General features: G+C 36.2%; 1 protein-coding gene across 3 annotated transcripts in view; it reads left to right on the plus strand.

Annotated features, from left to right (window-relative positions):
- Nucleotides 1-14,407, plus strand: part of VPS54 (VPS54 subunit of GARP complex) — an 80,617-nt gene that overhangs the window by 23,465 nt on the left and 42,745 nt on the right. For all 3 annotated transcript variants that reach the window (XR_008794555.1, XM_056129969.1, XM_056129970.1), the window contains exons 7-9: nucleotides 7,391-7,776; nucleotides 10,051-10,177; nucleotides 11,168-11,275. Coding sequence is in view for 2 of the 3 variants with exons in the window: in XM_056129969.1 (XP_055985944.1) it covers nucleotides 7,391-7,776; nucleotides 10,051-10,177; nucleotides 11,168-11,275 (621 nt within the window). In the remaining variant the exon portion in view is untranslated. The remainder of the gene's footprint in view (nucleotides 1-7,390; nucleotides 7,777-10,050; nucleotides 10,178-11,167; nucleotides 11,276-14,407) is intronic.

A 14,407-nucleotide genomic window follows, 5' to 3' on the forward strand; every position in this document is an offset into this window, starting at 1 on the left:
AGTCCATATATATATACATTTACATCTTACAAATGAATGCAGTCATTCTATACCTGTCCCTTTCCTGACTCATTTCACTCAACATGATACTCTGCATTTCTATCCATTTATAAACACATTTTATTACTTCATTCTTCCTAACAGCTAAATAGTATTCCATTGTGTAGACAGTTTCTTTATCCAATCATCTTTTCTTGGGCAGTCAAGTTGTTTCCAGATTCTGGCTATTGTGAATAGTGCTGCAATGAACGTTGCAGTGCGGATGATGTTTCTATTGTGTGTTTCTGGACCCCGAGGGTGTATTCCCAGAAGAGGTATTGCTGGGTCAAAAGGGAGCTCAATTTCTAGTTTTTTGAGGAATGTTCGTATTGTTTTCCAAAAAAGCTGGAACCAGTTGGCATTCCCACCAACAATGAGAGAGTCCTTTTCTCTCCTCATCCACGCCAACACTGGTTGCTCTTACTCTTTTGATGTGTGCCAGTCTCTGTGGTGTGAGATGATATCTCATTGTTGTCTTGATTTGTATCTGCCTGATGACTAATGTTGTAGACCATTTTTTCATGTGTGTTTTGGCTATTCGAGTTTCTTCTTTGAGAAAGTTTTTTTTTCTTTTTTTTTCTTTTTTTGTAGGAGTACTGCTATTTATTCAGCCACTGATTAGCTGATTGAATTGTGCATGAACTCCACCTTACTTTTTTTTTCTTTTTCCATTTTTATAATTTTATTTATTGAATCACCGTGAGAGCAGTTACAAAGCTTTTGGGTCTAAGTCTCAGTCATACAATGAAACACGCATACCTTCACCAGTGCCCATTCTCCACCACCAAAAATCCCAGTATACCCCCATCCCACACCCTCCCCCTGCCTGTGGGGCAGATGATTTCTACATTACTCTCTCTCTACTTTGATCACATTCACTATTTCGACACCAGACCCACCATTATTTAAGATTTTACCCCAACACTCAGATCTGCTGAAAAGGCAACAATAGACAATTTGTGTTCTATTGCTGGTTATGAATAACATATGATGTCGTGTGGCTGCAGTAGGGCCATGTGGTTTTGAAATTCTGAAATTTTAACACTTAAATCTGGAGGGATTTCTGCCAAAAGCCACTGGGTTTAGAGATCTGCTCCTGAGTCTCTGGGATCATGGCCATTGAGCAGCTTGATGAGGAGCCAAAGAGGCCATTCGTGGGCGATGACTTGGGGTCTCATTGGGGTGGGGAAGACAGGCCCGGCTCCACCTCCCCCCCATCCTGTGAGACCCAACAAGTTTCGTCACTGCCGACCCAAGCCTGACTGTCCCATGGCCTCTGGAGGATGACAGCCACCAAGTCGCCAAGAGGGAGCAGGCAGAGGGACAGCACCCATTCCTCCCTGGGGTGGCCCGGCGACAGTAACCTACTGCGGGGTCCGGACACATTTCTGACAAACGCCACTGGGTTTTGAGATTTGTTTCTGAGTCTCTGGGATCATGGCCGTTAAGCAGCTTGATCAGGAGCCAGAGAGGCCATTAGTGGACGATGACTTGAGGTCTCGTTGGGGTGGGGAGGACAAGCCCGACTCCACCCTCATCCCGTGAGGCCCTGTGTGTCTCGTCATGGGGGGCCCAAATGTGACTATCCAGTGGCCTCAGACGGATGGTGGCCACTGGGCCGCCAGGGGGAATAGGCCAAGGCACGAAACCTATTCCCACCTGGGTTGGCCCAGCACCAGTAGCCTACTGCAGAGACCAGACGCATTTCTACCTAAAGCCACTGGGTTCTGAGATTCGTTTCTGAGTCTCTGGGATCATGTCCATTAAGCAGTTCAATCAGGAACCAAAAAGGCCTTGCCTCCAATTATATAGCTGAGCCGGAGGTGGTTTGTGGGTATGTTTCCCACATACCTAACTTTTGGCTGTTTACTTTCTTGGTAAACTTTGCCCCAAGTTTTTGGGGTCTAGCCAAAGGCACAGCAGCAATTTTGGGGTATCTGGAAGTCTGAAGGCGCCATGAGGCTGCTGATGCACTCGCCTCACAGGTACAGATTGACCTGCTGGTGGCACCATACCCCCCGAGAAAGTTTTTGTTTAATTCCTTTCCCCATTTTTTGATGGGGTTGGATTTTTTTTTTTTGGTAAAATTCTACCATTGTCCTATATCACAACAATCACAAATCATCCTTTTATTCGTCGATTGCCTCGAGCAGGCCCCAGTAACGTCTCCTTCATCCTAGCCCTGAGATTATATTCAAGGCTCTTCAGGAGAATGAGACCCATCATTGTTACTGGTATTTGGCATATTGGGTACACCATGGGGAGTTTGCCAGACTCTGCCTATATAACTGCCTATGTAACTATAGGACAGACTCTGTCCTATATAACTTTGATATTAATTCTTTATCAGATGGGTGTTGGGTAAATAATTTTTCCCGTGGTCTGTCTTTGTATCTTAGATACCATTTCTTTTGAGGTACAAAAGCTTCTATCCATTTTTTTCTATCCAGTTTTCCCAGACCATTTGTTGAAGAGGCTTTCCCTGCTCCACTTCATACTTCTTATTGCCTTAATAAAGATGAAATGTTCATATATTTGAGGGTCTTTGTCAGGATATTCAACTCTGTTCCATTGGTCTGCAGGTCTGTTTTTGTTCCAATACCTTGCTGTTTTAATTACTACTGCTTTGTAGTACAGCTTGAAGTTGGGGAAGGTGATGCCTCCCATCTTCTTTTTCCCAAGGATTGCTTTAGCTATTCATGGGGGCTTATAAATTTCAGAAGTGTTTGACTTATTTCTTTGAAAAAAAAATGGATATCCTTTTAGGGACTACATTGAATCTTATAATGCTTTGCCATTTTTACAATGTTAATTCTCCCAATCCATAAGCAGGGGATGCGTTTTCATCTGGATTTTTTTTTATTAATTAATTTATTTATTTTTAATAACCATCCCTCCACCAGTGACCATTTCCCACCACCGCGGATCCCAGTATCCCTCCAACCCCCCTGGAGTGATAGTATAGCAGGTAGTGTGATTTTCCTCTTATACACTGCTAACTTAGGTTTGATCTCCAGCATCCCATATAGTCCCCTGAGCACTGCCCAGATTCCTGAAAGCAGATCCAGGAATAAACCCTGAGCCATGGCAGGTGTGGCCCAAAAAACAAGACAAAACAGATCAATTGATGGAATTTAAATCGAAAGAATATATTAGGTGGTGAATTGCTTTGCATCAATTCAAATAATATATTGGCTGATTTTTTAATTCTTTAAGACTTAAAGCACAGAAAATCTATTTTTCTGATGTATTTTCTTTACATATAAAGGGCGATTACTATGAAGCAAAAATATGATAGACAAATGCACAATAATGTGGAACTAGGGATATAGCTCAGTGATAGATCATTTGGCCTTGCATATGGGAAGTCCTAGGTTTGATCCCTGGCATCACATTGAAAAAAATGTAAAAATATTCTTGATGTAGTTTTGGCTTTGCAAAACCTAGTCTTCTCCATACTGTTCAACAGATTTTTTAAATTATAATATTCTTTATTTTAGAAGTCAGCATCTTAAAAGTCATTTAAAATGTATAACTTTAAGCAAACCTACTCACTTGTCAAAAATCTTTAAAACTTGAATATGTAAAGATCTTTTATCTGTTTTTTTTTCTTATCACTCAGCTTGGAAGTTTTTTTAAAACTGCTATGATTTTTTATGGGCTGGAGCAATAGCACAGTGGTAGGGCGTTTGCCTTGTGCGCAGCCAGCCCAGCCGAGCTGGGTTTGATTCCTCTGCACCTCTTGGAAAGCCCAGCAAGCTACCGAGAGTCTCTTGCAAAGCCTGGCAGGCAACCCGTGACGTATTCGATATGCCAAACACAGTAACAACAAGTCTCAAAATGGAGACGTTACTGGGCCAGCTCGAGCAAATCAATGAACAATGGGAGGACAGTGTTTGTTTGACAGTTATGATTTTTTATAAATGAGGGGAAATTATTTTGTTGCAGTCTGGTGACATCTCTTGGCAGTCTGAAAGTTTATTTTGGGAATACTTTTCAATAAATTAGGTCTGATACTCATTAACAAAAGAAAGGACTAATTTGTGAAGGAGAGAAAAAATTGGGGTGGAGGGAATATCATGAGTATTATTTTACTCATAGTGAAAAATGAGCTTTTTCCTTTGGCAACATTTTTACCTATAAAGATTTTCTTTAAGTAAGGAAAAAAAAATCCACAAATCCAATTAAAACTAAGGATGCAACTTGTTTATGAACTTAGGCTCAACACGAAACTGCTGTTTCATATTCCAGATATTTGGCCTTATAAAAAGGAATACAGGCAAATTATAAAAATCTATCAATCTATACAGATTTCTTTTGGGAACACTTTAAGATTGAATTTTAATAGTAAATGAAAATAACATGTCTTTGGAAAAATAGATCTGTGAATATTGATCTTTGAAACGAATGATAATAATTTTCTCATGTTAAATGTTTGAAGTGACAGAAGTAATGAAATTTTGTTTGTGATAAGTTGCAGAATCAAGTTTATTTTTGTCTGATTCATAATGCTTTTATTAAAAATGGAAAATAAAAGGAAGACAATTTCATGAGAATTTTATGATTGAAAAAACCTATTTTATTTTACTAGCTTTCAAGAGGGAACTAGGAACCAGGATTAGAGCATCTTTTGTAATGCTTACCTAGGTGCTGGTCTGCAGTCAGAAAAGGAGTATGTATTTGAGTGTAAATTTTTGTTTTGAGTCCTTTTTTATTTTGAATCCTTCATTAAGAAAGGATTTCTACAAAAAACTGATTGGTGATTGATTAACTTTCTAGCTAAATTCCTTATTTTATCTTAGACCTATTAAACTATTCAGACTAGGCAGCAGCATATAAACTGAATGTGTTATCCTAAAAGAATATCCTAAAAAATTATTCATGCTAAATTTATGGTTCTTAATTTTTAGTTCGCTATAGCTTGTTATGTACTTTAGACCCTATGTTGCTCCTTAGGAAAATAAACAAACGGTTTCATTAAAGATGCAAAGAACAACAAAAGGTATAAATTTTAAAGAGATTTAAATTGTAAAAAAATTTTCTTGTTTGTAACCTATTGTATAATAGAGAAACCTAGAGTGAAAAAATCTAATTGAAAATATGTCTGCATAGTTTTAAGAAAAGATAGTTGTGACCAATAATTTCTTCTAGTCTTATAAATTCTAAATGTTGAAAAGCCTTTCGACATACGAATTTTCTTGAAATCTTCAGAAGTATTGTCTAATGTTTGAACTGTCAAAAATCTAAAATAAAAATATGGGAGAGAAATAAGAAGATAATATCACCAATAATGTTATGGGTAGTTAGATAGGAAGAAGAGACAAGTCAAATTTTAGAATTTTATTTTTGAAATTAAAAAGCATTTTTACTTAAACATGTTAGAAAATTAGAAGGCTTGTTACCATTTATCCTACTACAGAAATATAGGAAATAATTTCTCAAATTAAGAGCAATTGGGGGGGTGGCGTAAAGATAGTATGTTGGTATGGCACTTGCATTACATGCAGCCCACTCACATTTGATCTGCAGCACCCCATTGGTCCCCGAAGCCTACCAGGAATGATCAGTTGGTACACAGCTGGTTGTGTCCCAAAGACAACAGCAACAAAAGCAATTATGGTTCTTTTTCTATCATTTTCCTTTACTAAAACATTCTTAGGTAGAAACATATATTTTTGTTATTAAGTTTTATTATCCTGGTTATTTTTGTTCTTTAGAGTGATAGCACAGCAGGAATGGCTTTTGCCTTGCACACGACCGACCCGGGTTCGATTCCTCCTTCCCTCTTGGAGAGCCCAGCAAGCTACCAAGAGTATCCTGCCTGCATGGCAGAGCCTGGCAAGCTCCCCGTGGCATATTTGATATGCCAAAAACAGTAACAACAAATCTCACAATGGAGAAATTACTGGTGCCTGCTTGAGCAAATCAGTAAACAACGGGAGGACAGTGCTACAGTGCTACAGTTACCTTAGGAGTTAATCTTGTTACTTTTACAAATAAAATATATTTGAACTAATTGTTTAAGTCACTTGCCAACCTTCTAAGAGGAAAATAAACTGGAAATAATTTAATACTTTAATAAATAATTTAATAGGTAAAGGTAAAGGTAAAGGCCCTCCCGTTGATCGTCGATTTGCTCGAGCGGGCCCAGTAACGTCTCCATTGGAGACTTTGTTGTTACTGTGTCTGGCATATCGAATACTCTCGGTAGCTTGCCGGGCTCTCCGAGAGGGGCGGAGGAATCGAACTCGGGTCGGCCATATTGGCAGCGTGCAAGGCAGACGCCCTACCCGCTGTGCTATCGCTCCAATTTTATAAATTTATAAAAGGATAATTTTGAAACATAAAATAAGAATCTTTGAAATAAAAATGATTGAAATAAATTTTAGTATCACTAGTCTATCTTTCATATATTCTTTAGGAATTTGAGGAACTGTACTATAGTAGAAAGAGCTTTTGAGTCAGGCAGACCTGGATTCAGATGGTAGTTTTGCTACTTTATTAATCACATGCCTTTTAAAAGTTATTTAAGGTTTCAGTTTCCTCACTACGAAATGCGAATACTACCTTTATTCTAATATTGTTAACATTAGAAAATTATGTGTATAAAAATACTGAATCATGGTTCACAGAGTGAAGAGGTCAATGGTATCTATAATTATCTCTTAGTCAAACATATGTTGATGATGACAGTAATATGTGAGGGCTAAGAATTTCACTCTCAGATAGATATTAAAACCTCTGAAAACTGAATTATAATCTGAGAGAACCCATTATTAAAAAATACCCTTTTTAAAGAGTTTTTTTTTATTGAATCACCGTAGGTTAGCCCATTACAAACTCTTCATGATTGGGATTTAGTCATACAGTGTTTCAAGATCCATCCTTCCACCGGTGTCATTTCCCAACAACAATGTACCCAATTTCCCTCCCACAACCCCCAAACTGTCCCACCCCAGCTGCCTCTATGGCAGGCACCTTTTTCTCATCTCTTTCTCTCTCTCTCTCTCTCTCTCTCTCTCTCTCTCTCTCTCTCTCTGTCTCTGTCACTCTCTGACTCTCTCTCACTGGAAATGCTCTTTTTTGTAAAGTGCTTGGTGTTTGAAGGGCAGTAATGGCAGGAGCATTGGAAGAATGTAAACCTCTGCTATTTGTCTATATTAATCTTTTTGATTTTGCCTATCAAGAATCATAATTCTAAGAGTGGAATTTAAATTCCTGTCATCATCAATGACAATGGAATTTAAAATACATGTAAAAATCTTTTCTCATTTTCAGAAACCATTTAAATAGTTAAGGAAGGCATACTTATAATATTCCTTGATTTTTTTCACCCCTCTATCTTCTTAAGCTGAGCCATTATCTGGATATTGTGGAAGTAAACATTGCTCATCAGATCTCTCTACGTTCAGAAGCATTTTTTCATGCAATGACCTCTCAACACGAATTGCAGGACTACCTCAAAAAAACTTCCCAGGCTGTAAAAATGCTTCGAGATAAAATTGCACAGATTGACAAAGTAATGTGTGAAGGATCACTACATATTTTAAGACTGGCACTTACCAGAAATAATTGTGTTAAAGTGTACAATAAACTGAAGCTAATGGCTACTGTACACCAGACTCAACCTACAGTACAGGTGTTATTATCTACTTCTGAATTTGTTGGAGCATTGGACTTAATAGCTACAACACAAGAAGTTCTACAGCAGGAACTTCAGGGCATTCACAGCTTCCGGTATGTCCATTAAGTAAACTGTTAAAAATAATGTTAGAAAATTTAAAGAATAAATTTTTAGTGCCTAATGTTGACTGAAGGGTGAATGTATTTCAGGTACTTTTTCTTCCATGTTGATATTTTTCTTCCATATTTATATGTTTAGTATTATCATTCTAATATTTTAGTAGTAGCAAAAACAAAGGCTAATATTTATAGAATAGTGAATAAAAGGTAAAGGTAAAGGCCCTCCCATTGATCGTCGATTTGCTCGAGCGGGCCCAGTAACGTCTCCATTGGAGACTTTGTTGTTACTGTGTCTGGCATATCGAATACTCTCGGTAGCTTGCCGGGCTCTCCGAGAGGGGCGGAGGAATCGAATTCGGGTCGGCCATGTTGGCCGCTTGTAAGGCGAACGCCCTACCGCTGTGCTATCGCTCCAGCCCAAAGGCTAATATTTATAGAATAGTGAATAGTGAAGCAAAATTAAATGTTCCACTAGATAAGTAAAAGGCCATTCACAACTTTGAAAATGATAATGTTTCAAAGATGTTAAAATAGTTTTTTGTGGTGATAGTAGATCATGGTAGAGAAAGGAATGCTAGAATATCTAATTTTAAACTCTCCTGACTAGATTTCAATTATTAAAATGTTTCTGATTTGAAATCTGCTTATTACATTGAAAAATTATTTGTAGTGATGAAAAAGACCCAATTTCTTTTAACTTCTTACTTGAAAATACTTTTAATATTATAGTTTTACATATTTTACATCAGATTTTGTCAAAATGTATAAACTATAGTTAAACTAATTGCAGACTGGAAAATTTTTTTGACCATACATACTTACAGTATATTGTTTGCAGAAGTTCCTGTCTACTTTATACTACTAAACCTTATACTACTTAGTTTCAAATTAAATTTATTTTAATTGAATTATAAATTCTTATTAACCAAGGATATGCAGTTAGCATATTTAGAAAGCATTTAAAAAATTGGCTCAAATTTAATTACATGCATGACTAAGAAATGACAGTGAAAATCACATTCTTTGCATGTATGAGGACCTGGGTTCAATCTCTTGCACCACAAAAAAAGGACAGGGAAGTGGGGAGGAATAAAAGGGAGGATGGAAAATAGATGAACACCTATTACTTATCAGTTTTCAGTAGAATGCTCTGAACAAAATAAAGATACCCAAGCCTCCCCATTTCTCTTTAGCAGCAGACAGAAGGGAGAGAATTACTAGGTAGTTAAATTGCAATGCAATACAACTTGAAGATCAATAAAGAATTTGGTGTGGAGCTGTAACAGTAGAGAGGAACCTAATCTAGATTTGGATGTTTACAAAAAAATTTGGGTTACAAATCTTTCTGAGATTCTATGAAGGCTGTGATTAAACAGACTTTCCATAAAAATATAATAGTACCAAAAATTTTCAGTCAGCTATTAGGTGTTTGTGGCTTTTTGAAACCTAGTTTGGATTTCCCAGCATGGAACTCAGGGTGGAAAATGATTTTTTTAGTTTCCTTTTCACATACAAAAAATTAAGTGTTTCTCTTTTAAGTGTGTGTGGTATTACTTTAAATATATACAATTAATTTTGTCACTATCATAGAAAAATGGACTTATATAATCAGTGAAGCATTTATTTTACTTTCATTTACTGCAATATCATGAGTATAAGGTTATCAGGAGACAAGTCTTCAAAGTAAAGGGCTTTATTTTCTGAATAGGACAATGATTGAGATATAGAATCAAAGATTAAATGTTGTGTTAAACACAAATTCTAAAATTGGTTTTAATTTTTACCCTAAAAGTTACACCACTTATTTTATTTTTCGTGACTTATAAGATGGGCCCAATAATACTGAGGTAAAGTGTAGTTGTCTAAAGCTACATGGAAAAAAGGTAAGAACAGTGTTGGATATTTATTCCCAGTAGGTTAATATCTGTTGAAGGACAGTATGAAGGTTATATAGTCTTATATATCTTGAGCCCAAATAAGTTTATCTTAATATACAGCTTATATTTTTTTCTCTGTAAATTTAAGGATGAAATATTTCTCATTAAAATATTAACTATTTCGGGATTAAAGATATAAAGAGAAAAATAGAATTGGGAAATGATAAGTTGTCACAATTATTTGGGTAAGTTAAAGAACACCATTTTACTGAAACATCCCATTATTGCACAGATATTGTGTGCAGAAAAAGTTTTGGCTACTAGGTTGCTATTCCTAAGAGTAGATTTTGATTTTAATGACCAAGTATAACATTTTTCTCTTTCTTTGTAGACATTTAGGATCACAGCTTTGTGAATTAGAAAAACTGATAGATAAAATGATGATTGCAGAATTTTCTACTTATTCTCATAATGATTTAAATAGACCACTGGAAGATGATTGTCAGATTTTAGAAGAGGTATGTGTTTTGGACTATGCAGTGAAATTGATATCCTCAGTGTTAAATTCTAACAGCTGTAGTTTAGAACACACTCAGGGATCACTCCTGGAAGTGCTCCAGGGACCATGTATGGGGTCAAGAATTGAACTTGGGTGAGCCTCATGTAAGGCAAGGGTATTAACTCCTATACTATCTCCCCAGCCCTCAAAAATGGTATTACAATTATTCAAATAAAAAAACCGTCTTTAGTTCCCAAACCAGCTTGATTTGAAGCATTATAGTAGAATATGATTCACCTGTTTTAGAACATTGATTCTAAAATATGACAAGATATCTGGAGGTTTTAAGCTACTATAATACTATGTATAATACTTTGATATACATGCTTAATAAAAATCTGAGGATTAAATGGGTTGAGGGTAGGTAAGATAGAGAAGAGACCAGTATGACAGTAATAGCTGGGAATGATCACGCTGGACAAGATCTGGGTGTTAAAAGTAGGTAAAGATATATTCTTGATAATGAGAGAAGAAACGTGCCTGCCATGGGGGGTGGAGGGGGGTGGTTAAGGGGACACTGATGCTGGGGAAATCTACACTGGTTGAGGAATGGTTATTGGAACACTAATTAAATTTTGTATGACTAAAATTTAATCATAAACAGCTTTGTAATGTTCGATCTCACAATGATTCAATAAAAATAAAAATTTTTATAAACAGTTTTTAAAAGTTAAAAAAGAAGGGGCTGGAGCGATAGCACAGTGGGTAGGGCGTTTGCCTTGCAAGTGGCCGACCTGAGTTCGATTCCCAGAATCCCATATGGTCCTCTGAGTGCAGAGCCAGGAGTAACCCCTGTGCATTGCCGGGTGTGACCCAAAAGCAAAAAAAAAAAAAAAAAAAAAAAAAAGTTAAAAAAGAACCATAAAACCAAAACTTTCACTGTTGAATATTTATATTTATTTATCTAAATGAGATTACTTAGCATATGAAATCTCATTTTTTTTAACAGGAAAGACTAGTATCTCTTGTATTTGGGCTTTTAAAACAAAGAAAACTTAATTTTTTAGAAATCTATAGTGAAGAAATGATCATTACAGCAAAGAATATCATTAAACAGGTAATACATTTTAATTCTATTACTGTTTAGAATCATTTGTGATATTTAATTTTACTACTATAATGCGATATATTAGTAACATTTTCTTACTTAAACATAGTGATAGGAGTGTATAGAAATATGAAAGATTAACCTTGTCCTGTAGCTTAGAGTACCATTTTGCAAATAATGTTATGTATAGATTTTGATTGATGTTTTAATTCTTATACTGAGCATATGAATTTGAATTGTATACATAGATATATATTATAGTCAGAATCATAATATAAGCATTTTCTCATTTTATAAGCCTTTGGGAAATTAATTTTTTAATGACTGAATTTATGTCCATATTATGATAGTTAATTTACTTAATATTTCCTCTAATTGAATATTTGGGTTTGTTTTTAGTTCCTGTAAAGAATGTTGACAGACATCTTTAGTATAAAGTTCTGTTTATCTTTCATATTTGAGACTTTTCTCATAAACCAATTCCTGGAAGTGGAATTATTAGTGGGAAAATAAAAAATATTTTTAAATTGATACATAGGACTAAGTTGCTTTCCGAAATGATTTTAATAATTTATTCTACCACCAACTGTAGGTAATTATTCCCTTCTTTCTCTGATTTCTAAGAAATTATTGTTAAGGAGCTAGAAAAATAAGCTCAGTGGACTGAGCTGTTGCATTTTCTGCATCAGGCTGCTGCAGTTTGATTGCTAACATACTGGGGTCCTCTAAGCATTGCTAGGAGTAACCCCTGAGCTTAGAGCATGGAGTAGCCCCTGAACACTGGTTGGTATGGTCCAATAGCCAAGAAAAAGAAAGAACTTCTCATAATAAACTAAAATCCATGTATATTTTAGTCTTTCCTGGTCTTTGTTTAGATTTTTATTACTTGGAGAAATCTTATTAATTGAACTTCCATTTTTCTATATATGAAAAAGACTTTTTTCTTCTTTGATTTTAAGCCTCTCCCAACTGTGATCTGGGACTATTCCCAGCTCAGTGCTTGTGGGCCACTCCCTGCAGGGCTCAGAGACCTTGTGCTGAGCATCAAACCTGGCCTCAGGTATGCAAAGTAGGCATGCCAGCCTGTTGATCTGTTTAGCTTTGAAAAAGACGAAAGTTTAATATAGATATTAGTCTTAATTGATCATTACTATAGGTTAACTGTATGCACCTATGCTTTTTGGTTTGTGTTTTGAAGTAAACTAGTTTTACTGAGTATACTTGCTCTAAGGAGAATGTGAATCTCAAGAGTCAGAGAATAGAAATTCTTGCTTGTAAAGGAAATTTGTGCCCTAAAGAACAATGTGGACCTGTATCCATGTTACACAGAGAAATATATAGGCCGAACACTTCGTGACATTGAAGATAGAGACATCTTTAAGGATAAAACTCCACTCCTCCTACCAAGTATATAGAAGCAAAGATAAACAAATAGGACTACATATTAAACTAGAAGTTTTTACACCTCAAAAGAAATGATACCTATCCAAACAACAGCCCACAGACTGAGAGAAAGTGCTTGCCTACCACTCATCTGACAAAGTGTTAATATCTGAGGTATATAAAGAAAACACTGGTAAAACTCTATAAGAAAAAAACATTCAGCGCTATGAAAAATCTGGGGAGAAGAAGTGAACAGGAACTTCCTCAAAGAAATAAAAGTGACCAGAAGGCATATGAAAAAAATTTCTATATCACTGATCATCAGGGAAATGCAAAATTAAAACAATAATGAGATATCACCTCCCACCACAAGGACTGGCACTCATCAAAAAGAACAACCACCAGCAAGGATGTGGGGGAAAAGACCCTCATTCGCTATTGGTGAGATTGTCAACTGGTCCCGCCTTTTTTGACATTCCTCAAAAACTAGGTATTGAACTTCCATATGACCCAGCAATTCCACTCCAACAGTATACCCCAAGGACCCAAAAGCACATTGCAGGAAAGACATTTGCACTCTGTTCATGGCAGCACTGTATACAATAGCCAAAATATGAAAACAATCCAAATGCTCGCAGATGGATGATAAAGTAACAATGGTACATATATACAGTCGAATACTACTTGGCCATAAGAGAAGATAAAGTCATGCAATTGACTAATATGATTGGATCTGGAGAATATAATGTTAAGTGAAATCAGTTACGGAGAGGACTTAGAACAGTCTCTCTCATATGTGGGATATAAAAAAAAACCTTGTAGGGGAATATCAAATTTCCAATGGCAATGGAAATGAAGATCTTCAGTAGGCAGCTTGGCACAAGATCTGGGATAGGGGGGTAAGTCAGGGAAGGGAACACTAGGACAATGAGGGAGGGATAAAGTGAGGACATTGGTGTTGAAATGATGTCTGCTTGAAACTCAGTCATAAGTACCTTTATATCTTTGTAATTCACAGTGATTTTTTTTTTTTTTAGAAAAAGGACACAGGCAATTCTAGGGTTGAGTATTGTATAGTAAAGGAGAGATTATTATGCACGCTGAGTTGTGATGCTTGTAACCCCACAGTGGACTGCACCATAAGTGAGAAATTGTACACTAACGGTAGAGGGGTGTGAATCACTCAGTAGTGGACTGTATGTACCATAAGTGGAGAAATTCTAAACCTGAGCTGGAATATGGGCAACTTTGGAATGAAGTACTAGAATTTTTCTGGTGTTCTTTATTTTTTAGGTTTTTTTGTTTGTTTGTTTTGTTTTTAATTGAATCATTGTGAGATGCACACTTACAGAGTTGTTCAAGATTGGGTTTCAGTCATACAGTGTTCCAACACACAATCGTTTACCATTATACTATTCCCACTAGCAATTTGACCAGCTTCCCATCCTGCCCTCTGCCTTTTAAGCCTGCTTCTAAGACACTTTTCTTCTCTCTCTCACATAGCTCCCCCCTCCTCTTTTAGTAACTGTGATTTGCAATAGTTAAAGGTTATCATGTATATCACCTTTCCTCCTTTGAGCATGGTGGATTGCTAGAATTTCAATGTATAAATGAAAGAAACAGCAATGAGAAAATCATAGTTGCTACCGCTTTACTAAACACTGGCTAAAACATTCTATTTTTATTTTATTTTGCCACACTTACTAGTGTTCAGGGGACTCCTCATGGGGACCCCCTATGTGAAAAGCATGTGTTCCA

The sequence above is a fragment of the Sorex fumeus genome, unplaced genomic scaffold, assembly GCF_029834395.1.
Source record: "Sorex fumeus unplaced genomic scaffold, SorFum_2.1 ptg000006l, whole genome shotgun sequence".
NCBI lineage: Eukaryota > Metazoa > Chordata > Mammalia > Eulipotyphla > Soricidae > Sorex > Sorex fumeus.